The sequence below is a fragment of the Fulmarus glacialis genome, unplaced genomic scaffold (genome assembly GCF_000690835.1).
Source record: "Fulmarus glacialis isolate BGI_N327 unplaced genomic scaffold, ASM69083v1 scaffold40945, whole genome shotgun sequence".
Lineage (NCBI taxonomy): Eukaryota > Metazoa > Chordata > Aves > Procellariiformes > Procellariidae > Fulmarus > Fulmarus glacialis.
The window spans coordinates 18656-37674 of NW_009213107.1; the positions used below are offsets into that span (position 1 = coordinate 18656).

A 19019-nucleotide genomic window follows, 5' to 3' on the forward strand; every position below is an offset into this window, starting at 1 on the left:
CTATCATTAATTGCACACTCTTAAAACTTCACTTCATGCTGTGTTGGTTTTAGTAGATCAGTGTCTAATTGGCATCAGTTAACTCAGTTAACTGACTGGATTTAAATTTGCTGTTATGAATTAATCAGTACTTCTTATACACATGAAATGCATTCAGATCAAACCGTGTTAAAAGTAACTTTCAAGGACACATTATCTGACTTCAATACACCAGAATATGCAAAGACAGTTCATAGAAAATGTCCCAAGACTAGTGTTACTGTTGCCTAACAGTGCATGTTATAAATTACTCACGCAAGTGACATGTCTCTGAATACAAATTATGCCCACAATAGCTTTTCTAAGGAAGCAAAAAAAGCGTATAACAATAAAACCTTGGTAAACAAAGTGAGTTACTGAACACCAGAGTTTTGCACATGCTTCGTTTCAGCAAAAGCTGAGATGGACCAAATGCTCCTCTCTCTAGCTTGTGGGTCTAAGGTTCAGGAGAGAGTGGTTAATAGAGATGCATTTTAGAGACTGAGATCACAACACCTTGCATATACCTGCTACCTTAAAAGATTTCAGAATGGGGATCCTATTCATTGCTTAGTGAGTGCACTGTGTTCACATGTCAAACAACAGCTGTGCACATTTATAAACTCTCACACTGAAAAATCTGGACAATTGTTGGGGCCCAGGAGTCTCACGCAGAGATGTGGATCACAAAAACAGTGGAAAAGCAGTTTATAAATTGGAAGATTATTAAATCACAGAGTTGATCCCAACATGGGCAGGGTATAGTCCTCAAAGACCGAGTATAACAGAAAAACTGCTTTGGATTTGTTTCCAACAAGAGATGCACTGCAACACAGCAACAATAGCAAAAATTGATACAAAGGATAAGGTAAGCTGGTCAATTAAATGAAAGAGGAAGAAAAAGCGAGTCTATTTTTGGTAAACTCTGTTATCTAAAGAGAAACCGCACAATACTAACTGCACAACAACAGACTTTGCAGATCTTTTATTTGCACAACATACGTGGACACAACAGCCAGCTTTACTCTAAATCCCTCTGCTTTGCTATATGGGCAGCATCAGACTCAAAACAAAGAAATACAACAGTCACCCTGTACTAAAAAGTCTTAATCAGCATCCTAAGTCAGCTTGTTTGTGCAGCTGGAACTTACTGGTAAATGCAGAGCTTGGAAAACAAGCTCTCGTGAAGAAGCACAGAGCTAAAACAAAGAATTAATAGCCACAACAAAAGATGTTGCAAAGCAATCCAATTTATTACTCTCACAGCTCCAATGAAAACATGTAAAGGAAAAGCATCTACCATTGGAAAGCAGACTTTTAAAGTCAGTATTAAAATTGCAAAACAAGGTAGAATAACATCACTTTAAAAAGGAAAAGAAAGATACTGCAAACAGTTAAAAGTATGAGAAGACTTTCAGAATAGGTAACTGTCTTCCATTTGTGATGTGAACAGGAACAAGATCATATTAAATGGTGATACAGACTTAATGCTCATTCTGGTGCCAGAGTACCTCCAATTTTTTTCCCCTAAATCACTTTCTGCCAGAATTTCCAATTATTTACGACTGAGCTAACAGGATGGCTAAAAACTGTACTCAGGCCCTGGTTCAATCAATGATTTAGATCAAAAAAAGAAAAAATATTCTTCATTCTTCGTATTATCTGGTATTACTCCATTGTTTCACTCTGATAGAGTGGCATATTTTCTTAGCTAAGCGTTTATCACGCGTGTGCTTTGATACCAAGTTTCTGGTGTTATTGACCTAAGTTTTAATTCTTTTCCAGCTCATTTGGAGGATTTTGTCAGCCTGTTAACTACTACACAGATGAATTAGTTTCTTTTCCCACAGTTATAATAAAGCACATCATTTGTGATTAGAGCGCTTGCGTAATTATGGAGGAGAAAAACATTCCATGCTTTCCATAATTTCTAAGTAATTTAGGACAACCTACCTCACAGCCATGACTATCTCAACTAGAGTCAGCTGTCTTGGTTATTTAGATCACAGGGTTAGTGTTAGAATTGAAGAGTTGCTTTAGTATGACAAGTTTTCACTGTAACAGTGCTTGAAACAGGGCTGTATTTTAATAACATCGTAAATATACCTAATGACTTATGATTTCAACCAAGTTATTATTCACAGCTAGAAATATTTCTGAAATAAGAGAACCTTTAAGTAGACAAATTCGTGCCTTACCTTGTGAAAGGCACTGATTTGCCAGAGCAACCTGTCCAGAGTGTAGATACAGGTTCAGACGTGAGAAGATACTGCTCAGAGATGGAATTGTAATGAAGCAGAAGGCAACACAAGCCTAAAGCAAATAAAAAAATGAAACCAAAGAAAATTCCTAACTCAGAGTTATAGCAATCATTACTGATTTTACACACGATTAGGAATCAAAATCTGTAAATCAGTTTTGGAAAAGACTTTCAATAAAAAGCAAATATTATGTGAAGTCCAAAATCAGCAGCTTCAAATTTCTCATTATTATTTCAATAACTATAACAATATTTATTATTATAAATTATTATTATTAGTAGACTAGCTCAAAACTTACACTATGACTCTAGCTCAAAGAGTTCCTCTCTCCTCAAGTAACCAGCTTGCAGCCCAAGACCAAAATCTAACTAGAAAAGCAGACTACTGGTCCTCAGGGACAATCCATCTGTCAAAATGGTCAAAGCAGGTGCTGTGTGTATTTGGGAGGAAGCAGATTTAGTGCAGCATGCTGCAGCTTTAGACCTACTGCAACCGCCCAAACACTTAGATGGAGCAAATGGCTCCCAGGCAAACAGAAGTTCGCCAGTGTCACCCTAGCTATCCTTTGTCCAGGACATCATGCACAGGTGCCGTGAACAAAAATCCATTAATTAATGGTAGCATATGCAAATACCTTCACAACACATGAAGATGAAGACATCTTAGTTGCTACGTTTCAGGTGAGAAGAGGGGAACACAAGCAACTTGCATAGCCTGTGCATAGTACAAAGCTCATTTGACCATATCTATAGAGACTCAGAGGCACTAAAGCCGAAAGGAGCACTTGATTTGAAATTCAAATACTGATTTCAGCATATCAACACTGATATTATGAGACAGAAGTTTAAATACATTCTTTTCCCTCTATCTCCCATTCTCTCTGTGATTGAGTTACACAGAAATTAAGTATTTTATTTCAAATATAATTTGAAAAGCTGAGTTTTCTAGAATTCACACAAACACCTTTCCAATGAACCTTCCTTTGGAGAGGGAGTTGATATTGTTGCTCTTTTTTAACTCAAAGCTGCCATTAGATGCTTTGGGTCTTTTTTTTCTCAAATGGCAGCATTTGGCTTTAGAGAGTAAAGATCAATGGCAACAAGAGAAAATGAAACTACAAACAGTGTCAAAAAATACTAACATACTGTTTTTGCAAAAATTATAAACTTAGGTGGCAGCAGATAGTATTATCTGCTAAGAAAGCAGGCTCACAGTTTATTAGAGTTAGACCTACCCTGACAAACGCAGCAGTCTTTCTGGAATGATTTCCTTTCATCACCTTTCTTGTTTCCATTGCTAGTTGGTTCACAGACTACACATAAAAACCAAAAGCAAATCATTAATAAAAATGCACAGATTTATCAGGTCAGCAGCAAATAATAAACTGCATGTTTTACTGCATACATTTAGAGAACAGAAACTATCAAAAGGGACCCCGATATGGTGTGCCCTCACTGTACTATTTAGTTTTTACTTGAAGACTTTTAGTGACTGTTCCTTAAAGCAAATATGATTCTGAAGGTTTGTGAAGGTAGACTTGTTGATTTATTCAAAGCTTTATTCATCTCTTGCTTCCAAGCTCTAGTGCTGTCATCACCTCCTTCCTGGCGTAAAAATCATGATTTCTAGCTAACACACTTACTAAAAAAAATGAAAACAAAATAATAAAAGGATTTAAGAGAAGAGACAATGTTGCAAAGGAATCAGCTGCAGCTAATGTTCACCTGACATGTGACTCAATACAGAAAAGAGATTTAACCTCCCCAGTCACAGCAGGACTCTGCCTAGATCTGAAGCCAGACACAGTCTAATCTCCCCTAGATGGAGGATTATAGAAGAGAGAACCCAAATTCTGAATGCACAAAAGTGCCATTTATTAGACATGAAATCCCTTGCAAGATAGCCAGTTTTCTTTGTGGCAATGATACCATGCATGCCTGTCAAGCAAGAACTTCAGAGAGTTTAGGGTGATAAAATGAGAGATGAGATCAAAGTCTACTTTAAAAACACCTGATAAAAAGACTTCAGACTTATTTTGACATAGACCAATAATCTGGGCAGGGAATGGGAGAACTGCAAATATATCCCCACTTATTAAGGTAATTTAGATAATCTGTAGCTTACATGAATCAACTGGACTAGAACAGGCTCCAGATTGCAAAACATTGACCTGGCTTCAACATAGAAACTCAGCTGTTGTTCAAAGTCACGGCCAAATGAAACCTATAAAAGACAAAAAAACCCCTAGATTTTACCATTGTAGGCCATTAACTTTAAGAAACATAAAAATGCATGCAGATAAACCACAGATATTCAAAAGTCAAAATCCCCATATATTGGTAAGAAAAAACCCCACTATTAACAACAAAATAGCACCTGGAGAATCTCTGTCCTTTTAACTGTTTGCTTTCCAATACTTGACCTTCAGGGAAACTTGAAGGTTTTGCTGGGGGTTTTTTGTCCATACCCCACATGATCTTCTACTTTACAGATCAAGTATTTATCAAGAAAACAAAATTTAAATCCTAGATTTGTGAAGTGTTTTCAAAACTAGCAGAACTCTTGATTCTTTACTGAACAGGGACAAAGGCTTGGTGTAGTTCATACTTAAAAAGCAAAACAAAAAAACCCCAGAGAAACAGAAATAGATCAGTGAATCTGTATTCAGATTCCTGTAATTTCTAGTTGCTAAAGGGCCTCCAAGAGAAATTAGCATTTTCGTAACTAGATATACCAGTAAGAAAAGCAGGTTTTCCTCGAGTTTGGTTAATAAATATATGCTTATGTAGTATGGCAAAAGCCTGCAACCTTGCATGCTGGCAGGAAAGAAAAGAAGTCAAAAACAACCCTTTTGTGAGAACACCCTACTTCCAACCCTCCAGATTTTAAAAAACCAAGTGCTGTCAGCTGGAGTGTCTCAGCTGTCAATTAAAAGCCTAGCAAGACAAACAGTCTCCAGGCAGTCTATATTTATGTATTCAAATGGAATTTTTTTTCTAATGGAAGTAAAGGTTGCATTATTTATTATTTCTCAAGCCACATGCAAAAGAAGTTTTTACAGAATTAAAATAAAAATTACATTTAATCCATACAGTGAAAGATCAAAGGAACTGCACCAGAAAACAAAGGATTGCTTCTTACATTACAGACAACTGTCTTTGCCTTTCCTCTATTTGTGCAACTGCTGATTCTTGAGTCTCAGGAAAACTTCTCTAAAAATACAAAGTTTTCCACAAAAAAGCCTGACTATAAGGATGACTGTTACAACTGCTTTTCCCTCCACATCTTAATGTGTGCTCATTTAAAATTTATAACTAGTCATTTTGCTGCTATGGGATTTTTCTTCCCTCTAAACCAAGACTATAAAGCCACATCAAATATTATTCAATGTGGGAAATCCTCCTGAAGGAAATTATACAATATTATACTGCATATAAAGCTTCATAAAGCAAAATTATATTAAAAACATATTAAATGGCAAATTATTATAGCTGAAGAGAAAGCAAACATCTACAGATAAATTCACAGAATTGCAACAAAGAACAAAGAGGACAAGTAGAGACAAAGCCTGTCAGCTCCAACTATGTGAAAGAAAAGCCAAGAATTGAGAGTACCTGGTTAGAGAATAAAAAAAAGCTTGAGAACATCTCCCTAAAACAACCTGACATCTCAAATACAACAGACAAGAACAAAAGATTTTACTGGGATATGAGGGAGGGAAGGGTTAAAAATTAATTTCAAGACAAAACAGCTGGAGTTTTTGTGGGACTACTAATTTGATGATATAAATTATCTTATTTGTAAATTAAGATAGAGATAAGAATAACATACAATTTATATTTATTTTGTGTTTTTTAAAGCTGGTATTGGTTCCATTTAGAGCTGGGTAGTGGAACTTCATTCACATAAATCAGTGACCTCTCTGATGCTATAATAGGCAAGACTTTAACTGCTATTTAACTTTTAAATACTTAACCATGTTTTACATGAGATTTAAAAAACTAGCAGAAAATATGATTACATAAACAACATGTGCACTTTAAACTCTCATATTGCACCATGTCAGCTTCAACACTGTATGATATTTCTTTCAACACATGCATACTTACTTCACTAAAATACACCGGTTGGGGTTTTCAATGGTCTTAAGCAAGGCAGACACACAGCCTCTGATTCAGCTACACAGGCACCTGTTTCTCATGGGGATCTCATGAAAATCCGAGCTATAAGGTACACCCCAACAGTTGCACACAATTGTCACTCACCATTTTTATGAATCCATTTATCAATGCTGCTAACATTCTTTTCTCATCCTCTAGTGTTAGTGCACTATAAGAGAAAATTTATATGGTAAATTTTTAAATATTGCTTATCTTCTTTATCTGTAAAGGTTCAAATGACACATACTCATTTACATAATGTTATGTCCATATAAAATATTTATTGCATACTAAGACCACTAAGCTCATAATTCTAGTTATAAAGAATAAAACTAATTTTAATATGAATATCCCCAAGTCAACCATGCACCAAACTAAATTCCAAATTTAAAAAAAAAAACCCATGAAAATTGCTAAAAGTGTCTTTAGATTTTACAGAAACTCAGACTTTGGCATGAGGAAAAGGAAGCTAAGCTCATGTTCTTTACTGCAGCAAGCAAATGCCTTCAGTCTTGTGTTACAACATGAGGACTTGAGTAGGAACTGATTATAAAAACCTAAAGAAATTACTAAACCTATTCTTAGAAGACAGTTATCCTATTTAAGGGGAAAAGCTTTTAAAATACACTTTAAATAGTATATGTAATAGTTAATGTATTTATTTTAGAAACAACATTAGTTTATTGTTTTGTTTGGGGTTTTTTGGTTTGGTGGGGGGTTTTTTTGTTTTGGTTTTTGGGGTCTCTTTTTTTGGTGCGTGTTTTTTGTTGTGGGTTTTTTTTTTTTAACTAACACTGCCACATAATTTAAATAATTAACATCACCTTGTTACAGTGCTGCCTTTTTGATGTTTTAGTAAAACTGAACTAAACTGATATGTAAAGAGTTTCTTCTCAAGATTATCACAGATACCTATTTTATAGTAAGAGTCCAAATCTGATTTTAAAAAAATTTACATCACATGAAAATCCAATAAGTCAAACCTGTTTCACTGAAGATCAATGAACAAAAAGTTAAATTACAATTAACTAATACAATTTAATCCTTTTACTATTATATACTTGTCTCCAGCTTTGACCTTTAGCAAATCAGTTACCAATTTCCTAGCTCAGACACCAGATGGGAAGAGAACAATAGTTTTATTCTACAAATTCAGTAAAGGAGGAAAGAAAATCTCAGTATGATTAGCTCATTAGTGCATTGCCAATCAAAAGAGTCAACTGATGGGCTCTGAAAGGCTCAGAAGACTTGTAATGAGATCTCCAGGTCAGTTACAGGTTTCCAGTTCAATTCTGAATCAGACCTCTACCAGTCTAAAGGCTGTTATCCTCCAACAGCTGTTATGGGGGTCAGCAAGCTCTACACAATGGGTTGGGAGTTTCCTGAACCAGGATGTAAAAATAGACGCCGGAGTTACTTTAAGATAGTTAGAATTTATGATGATTTGCCAATAAGAGATGACACAACAGAACCAAGCTAACGATGTACATCATCTTATCTCAGCTAAAAGAACTGCTGGTTTAAAGGATTTTAAGGATCCTGGTAAACCATCAAATTAATTTGGCAGAAGATCAGAGGAAGCACCAAATATGGATTGCCATAAACTGCTTAATTTTTTTTAATAAGCTGTTTTAGCTTCAATATGTTATTCTATTTAAAGGTTGAAGTGGCTTTTAGTGCAACATACAGCCAAATAAGGAGCTCTAACCCAAAATAAAGCACTCTAGCTGGTATAAATTGGAATTACATGCCAAATCTGACTTCTTTATTGGCAATAAATCTTGCATTCATGGCATATCAAGGCTGAGAAAGTTGTAAGCTCCTTTATAGTGTCTGCCATACTAAGAAGCTCTGGGCTCAGAGTGCCAAAAGAAACTGTGCCCTTACAATTCTACTCAACCCAAACCAGAAGAAAAAAGGAGATTTTTGCTCTTAAGATGTAAAATTTGCAGCATTGTGATTCTCGCTCAATTTTCAATCAGACACAGATTTCTTTGTGATTTTTGCAAGTTACCTACAAACCACAATTGTTTTCCACATTGCACAACTGCTATTCAAATAGTGAGGGTGCAACAGGGCACCCAAGATCCCTAACAACCTCAGCACTCACAAGTCAAGGGGAAAAAAGAAGAGGATTTAGGGGAAAGACACAGATGGTTCAAGCGCTTTTCCTCTGTTCTAGCTTCCCCTACTCAAGTTCCTAGAGATCTTCCAGGTGTCCTTTTAAAGATTTCACACGCCTTTGTAATGGCTGAAAAAATTGGTCCAAAAAAAGGTATAATTGAGTATGGCAATCCATGCTTTAATAGCTACATATTCATAGCTACACATTCACTTAAATCTCAAAAATAGTTTATTATTCTCTATAACTCAATGATTACATTGGTTTCACTCTCAAAAAACATTTTTAAAAGATCGGATTGTTTAATGTCTCTGCTCCACTAGAAAACTCTACAAAAGCACTGCTGCTTTCCTTTTAAAATTCTTCTTCAGTATTCAAAATAAAGCAGTAATTAAATATGTGCTGCCACTTCACTTGCACAGCTCTTCCCTCACCACTAATTGGATTCACGTCTTAATCCACCATGAAACAAACAGCCTCAGAAACGTGAAACTGTACACCAAGCAGCGAAACTTTGCGTAAACGATAGTTATCAGTATGAGTAAAGTTAATCTTACTTCACAGAATCATGCATCGTCTTGCAGATATGCAGAAGAGCATTGAGTATAACAGGATCCTTTGTAGATTCCTGATTTAGAAAAAGTGATGAAAATCCTGCTCTGTCAAAATGAAAAACAATAACTAGAATAACACTGATTTAATGCATAATTCCAATCATCAGCATTATATGACACTACAGAAGTTTCATATTCATTTTTTAACCAACAGAACTCCAAAGATCACATGGTTAATAGATGCACGATTCCAACCAAGGCCAGTCAAGAAATATTATCTTAATACACAGAGCCAAGCCACAGAATCTGACTCCCTAACAGACACAAAAGCTAGATATGTGATACATTGAGGCAATCTAAGAACATCAAAACAAAGCAACCCTAGATCTACCAAGTAGTAATATAGATTCTCAGCTACTGATGGATAGGAAGGATAAATGTCATGTTTAGGTACAGAGGCACATGTGCAGTGGAGCACCATTAAGATGATTAAGAGGCTGCAGCACCTCTCATATAAGCAAAGGCCAAGAGAGCTGGGACTGTTTAGCCTAGAGAAGACAAGGCTTGGGGGGGCTTAGCAGTGTATATAAATACCTGAAGTGAAGGTGAAAGAGAAAAAAATGTTTCAAGGAACCTGTTAATTGTTTGAAAAGAAAGGGACTGTTTGACTTTTACAATATTTGAAGATGAAGCCTCATCTTTTAAGTTCAGTTTCAACTGTGGAAATACCCATTTTCCTACCTAATGCAACTTGTAACAAGAGACTGTCTCTCTTCCTCCATTATACCAAGGTAACAGTTCTATGCTGTCACATCAGCTGGAATACGAAATAGATTTCATAAACCAACTAAGGCAACATAAATTTAAAAAAGCTCAGAGAACAACTATTCTGTTAATGCACAGCAAGTCAGCATCAATATGATTACTTCAATTTCAGCTTTCTTTGTGAACAGTTAAACAGTCAATCAATAGATTAACAAAATTGACACATTTTCTTTTTTTTTCCCCATAGCCTGGAATACCTTCACAAGCTAAGTGGCCTATATACTGACTCATCTTCCCTAGCAATCTTTCAATACAATCCCCAGATCCTCCAGAGTGCATTTAATCTCAATATTCTCCACTTACTTAATAAAAGATTCCATAATGCACTTGCAAACCTCCACTCTCACACTTTCCTTCTGGAACATATCCAGAAATGGCAAGAATTTCTCCTGAATGTACAAATACATGAACAAGTAAAATTAGGTATTTTACAAACAACACACTAAACCAATAAATACTTCAGATAAGTTTTATAATCGTAGCTGCTTTAGTTAAAATTATTTTAATCTTTCTTGAAGACAGTAATTCATCTTGAAGGATGAAAGAATGGAACAAATGGAAAAGCACCAATGGCTGAAAGGTGTATCAATTAATTGATTGCAGAGATCCAGAATAAAACACAAAACAGAGAACTGTTTGAATCAAATGTTGCAAATTTTTTAAAAGCAATCATATGCTTGAAACAGTTTAAGATCACAACAAATTCAGACATCTGTGGGAACAAAAGGTAGGATATTAAAACCAATGAAAACAGGCCACACGCCAGCAACCATTTTGCATGTATCCAGGGCAACTTATGAAGGTCCAAGACATTAAAATTTTCTTCAAAGATAAGGGTTTAGGTTGGTAAGATACTGAAATACTTAGTTTCTCTATCATCTCAAGAATATAGCAAGGGTAAGTTTTTCAGAATTATCTGAGCAATTTTTGAACAAGACTTGACTCCAAATCCACAGGGTCAGTCTTGAATTTTACTCTTCAACTGGTTTCAGACTGACACCCGCTGCCTTTGCTCCTCTTTCTCTACCTCACATACAGCCTCTGACCTCTCTAAGTTTCATTTTGTTTCAATGTCAAATTTAAGCCCTATAACAGAGCATGTTAAGTATGTATCATAACATGGAAACAGCTACCAGCAATTACATGAACACACACACAAACACATGGTATTTTATCTTCCACTGATTGTCACACAACAAACAAACTTAGAGAATCTAACAGCCTATTAAAAAAAAAAGTATAGAAAATTGGAATTAGCATAATGAATATTTATGTAGTAAGCAGCAGAGAGCTTCCAAAACGTTTCTGTACTTATCTACTTGATAAAAAGTCTTCTTACTATGTGAGCTTGCAAACAATCTAAATATCCAAGTCAGGTAAATTCTCTTGCAGAAACAGTGCAAAATAGTTCTTCCTAAAAATTTATTAAACAGAGTATATCACTTACCACTGAAAAAAGCAAGGAGAAGTCATAGATATAGGTAATAACTTTCTGAATAATTGACTGCAGCTAAAGGGGAAGAGAGAAAAAAAAAAAAAAAAGAAAAAAGGGGAAAATTATTGTCATACAAGTTAAATTAAGACTATCCACACCGAAGATTATTCTTCTCTAGTTATTCAAAGAAAACTGGGTTGGAAGCATTCATCGATGTAATTTCTTTCCCCAAAGCCGGATCAACTACAGCTATGCTGTTCCTTCCAGATGTTTTTCCAACATGCTCTTCAGAACTCATATGAACAGAGGCTGACCAGCGTGCCCAGGCTTTATTTGTTCTTTACTGCTTATACTTAGGCAGATTTTTCCAATTTATAGTCTGCATGTCCTCCAGCTCTCTAGACTAAAAAAATCCCAAATAAACAAACAAAAAACCCCAAACCAGTTTGTTAAATCTTCTTTTGTAGGCACTTTATCTACCCTCCAAGTAACCACAAAAATCAACTTCTAGAACCTCCTCAACTAATCCATATCTCACCTGGCATGCGGTCTCAAGAACTGGACACGATAATTCACTGAAGCCTTAACAATGTCAAGTAGAGATGGATTATTTTATGGTTTACTGCTATTTAAACAGCCTGCCATGATTGCTAATTTTCTTCAGCAGAACACCACTGTTGATGTAGGAGTTAACTATTGCTACTTCCAAATACATAAATAATTCTGGTTTAGCATTTCTCTGAACTGAAAGATTGATGTGTAGGGAAGAACAAATCACAGCATTACACTGTTCCAAAAGGCTTCCCAAATCATAGCCAGTGTTTAAAAATAATTACTTTGTAGTAAGAGACATCAGTAATGTCTAAGAATTAATTTCATCTAAGAAAATACACATCAGATTTTTATAGATTTGACAAAATAAATTCTTTACCTGTGGGTAAGCATCTTCAAATGCACGATCAGGAGTCATGTGTTTGATAACATCAGCCAAAACTGTATTGACTTCTCGCTTCTGTGTAGTTACAAAATACAGAAATGAAATCGGCACACAAATCAAGTCATTGAAAACTAGTTAGATAATTTATTTCCATTTGCCAAAGCAGCAGCTTTCTACGGAGCTCTAGTTAAGCCAGGAACTTTAGCCATAGCTCCAGTAAATCCTTAAACTGGTCCATCTGCCATTAAAATAAAAGGATAAGAAATATGCAGCGCTGGGGAGCGGTGAAGACTCCTTCAAAGCTGCATCTTTTGTCCCTATTCATCTTTCATGAAAGGAAATACGTTTTTTCATTCACTACTGAAGTCCTACACACTTATATTGAATAGCTTTTCCATTTTTAATACCAAACTGCTAATATAGCCACTTAGTCTGTATCAGAAAACCTTCAAAGGAAACAGTAATTTTCACATACCGTAAAATGTCTGCATGTATACTCCACCCACACTTCAGCACAGTTGATATAATCCTAGAAATACACGTCTTATGATTACCAATATTTACAAGAGGTTAGGAGAAATACACTGGCAAAAATTACACTTAAAAGAATTAACTCCTGAGGTATGGTTCATGCAGACCTAAAGATCTAACACTGATGACAAACCTCAAAAGTTGCTTATGTAGAATTATGTTATGTAGTATTAAGTTATGCTTAAGTAGACCTCAGAAAAGCAGGGTTCCTATAAAGATACACCAGGTATCGTATTTTTTGGCAACTGTGTGAATCTAGAAAAGGTAAACCATGTCATGCTAAGCATATGTTTACCGAACAAATGGCTACAGTTTTGCCCTAAACACAGAATCAGTAGTGAAACAGAACAGACAATAACTCACCTGTGGGTTCTTCAGCTTTGTTATAACCTTCCAGGCTTCATTTAATATTTGAAGGCGATCATTTTCAGGAGGATCAGCCAATGCCAAGTTTAATCCCAAGGAGCGAAAGAGGAGATGCTGAGAGTTAATGAGAAATTTTAAATTAAAGGCAGAAGACCCATGTCCGTCCAACACTGCTCTAGCCGGTACACTATGCAGAAAGATTTTTTGGATCAAACCACCTTTTATTTAAATGATGTGCAAGTTATGTAGGCAACTAAGAGTATAAAGAACTCTGTCGGACAACAAACTGGAATTGTTACAAACTACATACAAAAAGTTACCTTTGGGAATCCAGATTCATCACACTCTTTAATCATGCCAATGAAGTCCATAGATCTTGCAGCAATAAACTCTGCTCTGAATGCTGACATCACTGAATTCAACAGCAAAGCACTACAATGAACATAACACAAATCAACACAGCTCAACATCAACTAAAATTCTGTTGTCCCTTCATTTACATTAATCTGAACTACTTAAACTAACAACTGTACGGCATCTATTCTAAATTTAAAAAAAGGGGATAAAGAAGAAAAAAACCCTCACAAATCGAGCTTGCATTGATAAGGAGTAATAATGCATAAGCAAAACAAGAAAACATTAAGCCATCAGATAAAGAAAAGGTAACCCTGCCTGTAGAATACTTGTTCCACACAGGTTTTTTTGAAGCCATCATTCTTCCATAAGTTTACTAGAAGGATCAAGTAAACCAGGAGTAGCTGACACGTTTAGAAACTTACTCTCTCTTTTTAACCACAGTTCAGAAGTATACTTTGGCAGGGCAAATCTCTATTGAAGTTCTTCTCACTGAATTAAAATATATATGCATTATAAAAGTCAGATTTCTAGCAGCTGCATTGTTAGGATTAAAATAAATCCAAACAGTTATTATCATATGATAACTGGCAATGACATATTTAGACATTTATGATTAATCATTCAGACCCGTATTTGTATTACTATCAAGCCAAAGTTACCGATGGAAGAGTGAACTCACTGCGTTACTGTAAAACCCAGTTTACTGATACTATTATGCAAACATAAGAAACAAAATCAAGTATCATTCAAAAGGCAACTCCTTAGGGCAAACTCCGCCATGAGTTAGCACAGAAGCTGCCTCATAAAACACTGTGTCCTTCACTAGTCTGCAATAGACAGTTTGAATACAGGGCAGTTTACCTTGAGGGAAATTCTATGGAGCGCTTAAAATAGCCCAGCATCCTCTGTGTTTCTGACGAGTATTAGTGGTCCCATTGCAATTTGACTAGAATTTGCATTTTATCATTAGACAAGTACTTCCAGTTCACTAGGTATACGCTTTGCAAAACAGAGAAGGCGGCTGTCACTTTTCACTTAGATGGTTGCAACGTAGATCATGGAACTTACTGAGATTATTTAAAGATTTATATACTAATGCCTCTTGCTTTGTAATATTTTGACAGTCATGAGAAGACATAAAAACACAGAACTCCACCTTAAAAGAAAACAACTGTGCTTTATAGATCATCTAAACCAGATTATTCAACTTCCCAATAAAAAAGACATGTCCCAAAAACATTTCTTTAAAAAAAACCCTCATTATACTCAACATTTTGTCCTTCCTTCAAAGAGCAATCAGGCACAAAGAGGAGGCACCTAGCCCATCTTTACAACGAGAGATGCTAAAAGGTGATTTAAAGAGAAGTTCCACAAAACAAATCAACACCTATACATAATAATTAATACAGTAGAGTATGTGAATTATTTTTACCCATATAATACATTGATAGAACAGCATCTTCGCATCATATTTTTAAAATCACACTTTCCCTGCACTCCTTCGCGCAGTCACAGGATGCTAACGCTGACATTCCTCATCTAAGTGATTAACATACTTTAGTTCCTCAGCCACTGCAGAACTGGACTGTGCAAAGCACATTAGAAAAAAATAGATAGCTGAAAACTTTCACAGAACTTGGCCTACCTATGCAATAAAATGAACCGAGATTAGTTCATCAGCAGGCCAAACTGCACTCACACAGCTCAAAGTACATCCAAAACTTTCAGACCATCTTCCTGAACTACTCACTGAATGCCATTAGTCTGCACAAAGACTTCTAGGAGACATTTGGGATACTAATTTTAATGTTGAAAAAAGCAGTCGCCTAAATATTACCATCTTCCAAAGGCATCAGCTGCTTTACAACTTCCTTTGCAAAATGCATGTACAGGCTGACTGTAGCCAGTGGAGGGTAGGGGGAAGGAAGAGGAAAACAGAGAAAAATGAAGCACAACCAGAAATCAGAGACATGGCTGATGGAGAACATATTACGTGTCCTAAACTTTGGCTTAGGAGCCAAAATGCAGCAACCAAGTTAAATTAATTAACTTTTGCTCTACAAGTAATCTACCATATTTTAGAATTCACCTCTGGAAAATAGATGTTCACAATCACGATTTAGTAAGCTACTGGGAGAACAAGAGCTATACTATGCATCCAAAAAGTGTTTTCAAAAGGGGGAGAGAGAATTTTATTACAGGGACTCACGGGTACTCCTTACAGACTCATGTCTTCTACATTGTGCAATACTTACTTGTTCCCCAATTTTTTGCATCTCTCCATCATCTCAGTAAGCAGAACCTGGAAGAATTACTTATTAAAATTAGTGAGTAGAGACTCTGCAAATAAATCCAGCTTTAATTGCTCTAATGAAGTCTACTAAAAGCTGTTTTAATTACCTACCCAATACCTTCCAATAATCCTGTCTTATCCTGTATTTACAACACAAGAAAACAACACTGTAGTACAACATAAAACACACCTACTGGAATAGGTACAGTGGCATTTTAATCAAACCCACCATTTTATGGAAGTCAAATTTGCAGTCCTTCAGGCCTGCCATTTTTCAAAATAATTACTATTTGCCAGCCAGGTCAATTACCTCTGGCAGGAGAGGTGAAGATTACCAACTCTGCCATAGAATGCAAAACAGACTGACTGAGATTAAAATAGCCTGTTGACTATGTTAAGCAATTACAAAGCTACAATTTACTCAAATCATTTTTATATCTGTATGACAGAAGAAACTAATGAATTCAGGAAATAAAGATTAAACTAGCTAAAGGACAGCAAGAAACAAACAGGAATACTGCCTATGAATTTAAAGTGGTCTCACTTGAGCTTTGTGGAAATGAACATTCCTCCTGTATAGAAGAGAGAAACAGGCAGTTGTATCTAGGCTCTTTATACTCACTTTCACACTCATGCAAGTACTGACTGAGGGGGTTTTTTAATAGGCAAAATTAACTTTTCACCCCAACACTTCCTTTAGTACCAAGCATTACCATGCTTACTTACTTCAGGAGCACGGTATGCAATACACTGTAAAATCCAGTCTATAGCAGGAGAATATAGAGTCAAATACAAAGGAATCTCCACACATTGTACTACGAGCTGATTCTGAACCGTATCCCCATGAATCTGTTGAAATAAAAGACAAAAATATGTTGCTGTGAAAAGGTATTTAATAGGAGCTATGATAAGCTGGACAAAGTTTGTGTATGAATGGAAACAACAACAGACAAGATCACAAAAATATACAGATATTCTGAAGCATTCCTTGCATGCTGGGGAAAAAAATATGAAGCTCATAGCATATATTATTACAGTAGGGAAACAAGCTGAACAGAGCAGTTTCAACTTATCAGAATGTATGTAAAATTTCCCATACTATATCTGGGTACAGGAACATCCCTAAATCTAGATTCAAGAACTTAAAAGATTTTTAAGAAGGATGCGGTAGTTTAGTTAAGGAGTAATATTTGTGTGATTTTGCAAATAAAAACCCTATTTGCTTACTTGTTTAAATGTTAGAAGAAAGTCAAAGAAATTTTTGTTAAGGCTTTCTTTGAGTTGTGGTGCCACTTCCATCCCAACCTGTATTAAAAGAAAGAGAATAATTTTATCTGCATCTATCACCTATGACTCTCCTTCAACAAAAATGCATTTTCCGGAGGAGTACACCTAGTCACACACATCAAATCAACAAACAGCATTGAATCACATGCTTTTGACTGATTATTTCCTTGCTTACTATTATAGTCATGTCCACTAACAACTAGCCTGAGGTAGTTACAGCTGTGTTTAAACATGGTTCTCCTAACATCAGCTCCAACTATCTGTAAGCAGTGAGGAAATCAATGTCTACCGCAGTGCCTGCACTGCAACAGCCTATATGCATTGTATGCAGAGAGCCTACAGTGAAGGACTTTAAAAAGTTAGTCAAAGTTCAGAAATTGCTTAAAATCATGTGTATTTATTCCATGGACAGAATGAATCAAGGATCCCAAAGGAAAATATTAATATATAGACAGATACAGATAATACAAGGTGATGCACAAACACAAGGCCTATGTAGTAAAGCTGGAACTGCAAAGGAAACTAATCCACACAGGACTGTTTTCAATAACACAGATAAAAAATATAAAAAAATAAAAATGTGGCATATTACTAAAGAAATGAGAAACATGCAGAAGTGAATGAGAAGTTAGTAACAGATCAGGCTTAAAAAAAACCAAACACAAACAAACAAATCCATCTCAACAGCTTACGGTTTCTCTCGTCAAACCAACCCAGGGTTCTGTGTTTTTGGGATCCCTGAGCATATGCAATTCTAGCTGACTTCATCACAAAGCAGAGGTACCTTGCACAGACCCAAGCCAGTCATCTATCACTTTTCTTTATATATCATTTCCTTTCAAACCATGGGGCTAAAGAGAAATGCATTACCTTGCTATGTAAAGATCTGGTTCTTTGGTTTCATGCAAGTGTTTATTCCCACATTTTACTACACTGTGGCTTTAGACATCATTTATTTTTTTTAAATCTATTTTCGTTACCTTCATTGTGAAAGTATTAATACAGCGTCAGTAGCTGGAATACAGAAGATTAAATGCCTTCCATTCCAATAAGTTTTCTTATTTTAAGCAAAAGTCAGGATTTTAACAGCTAGTTTTTTATTCCAAGAAAATTTTCACTATGTATTTCATATGATCATCTTTGTGGACAAAAAGAAGCATGCTAAGCTCTTCCTTACTACATAATTGCAATTACTATTACTAGATTATTAGTCCTATCTGGTCTATCATTATGCATCTTTTTTAGCTGTGTCAGAAGCAGTAAAAGGTGGACTACGCCATTTCCTAAAAAAACTTCAGAAACCTTGCACTATGTAGCTGGAATGATTAGGCTATGACAAAAATGCAGGCATTATTGTATTTCAAGTTTCAAATAAACTAAGCAGCTCATCTATCAGAGGTTAGCGATTACTTGCGGATGCAGGAATTCATATGGACTCCCCTGAATAGTATACCAAAAGCATACTGGACAGTTTATTCAAACATAACAGATACATCAACACTGAACAAACTCTTTGTATTTCATAATGGCAGCTGATTTTCATGCAAATATTGCTAATTAGCAGCCCTACCATTTTCCAATTACAGTTGAGATCTTTGCCACTATTTCAAAAATGTATTTCACAAGTATTTTTCCATTACTGATGACTTTTTGAATCATTTTAGGGTCTCTTCTTGGGTAAGTTTATCTTGGCTGAGCTGTTAAGGTAACTGCAGGAGTAGTTGAGGATAAGAACATAGCCACACTGCGCAGTCAGACAAAAATCCACTGTCTGAACACTTTACCAAGTGGCTCCTCTGCCAAGGAGCTTGCCAGCCCTCTGCCCGCCACATACACTCCAGCAGTAGAAGGAGGAAGATAAACATAGGGAAAG

The 19019-nt window shown here is 35.8% G+C and overlaps 1 protein-coding gene across 1 annotated transcript in view; it reads right to left on the reverse strand.

Annotated features, from left to right (window-relative positions):
* LOC104077023 (chromosome unknown open reading frame, human C16orf62) overlaps window positions 1–19019 on the reverse strand; it is a gene marked incomplete at its 3' end in the record, with an annotated part of 44328 nt that overhangs the window by 12150 nt on the left and 13159 nt on the right. Inside the window, exons 12-25 of the mRNA XM_009578084.1 lie at window positions 17087–17164; window positions 16586–16708; window positions 15822–15868; window positions 13530–13641; window positions 13207–13323; window positions 12788–12841; window positions 12307–12387; window positions 11388–11450; window positions 10244–10329; window positions 9119–9220; window positions 6545–6608; window positions 4404–4502; window positions 3514–3591; window positions 2217–2331 (exon numbers count right to left, since the gene is read on the reverse strand). Coding sequence (XP_009576379.1) covers window positions 2217–2331; window positions 3514–3591; window positions 4404–4502; window positions 6545–6608; window positions 9119–9220; window positions 10244–10329; window positions 11388–11450; window positions 12307–12387; window positions 12788–12841; window positions 13207–13323; window positions 13530–13641; window positions 15822–15868; window positions 16586–16708; window positions 17087–17164 — 1219 coding nt within the window. The remainder of the gene's footprint in view (window positions 1–2216; window positions 2332–3513; window positions 3592–4403; window positions 4503–6544; window positions 6609–9118; window positions 9221–10243; window positions 10330–11387; window positions 11451–12306; window positions 12388–12787; window positions 12842–13206; window positions 13324–13529; window positions 13642–15821; window positions 15869–16585; window positions 16709–17086; window positions 17165–19019) is intronic.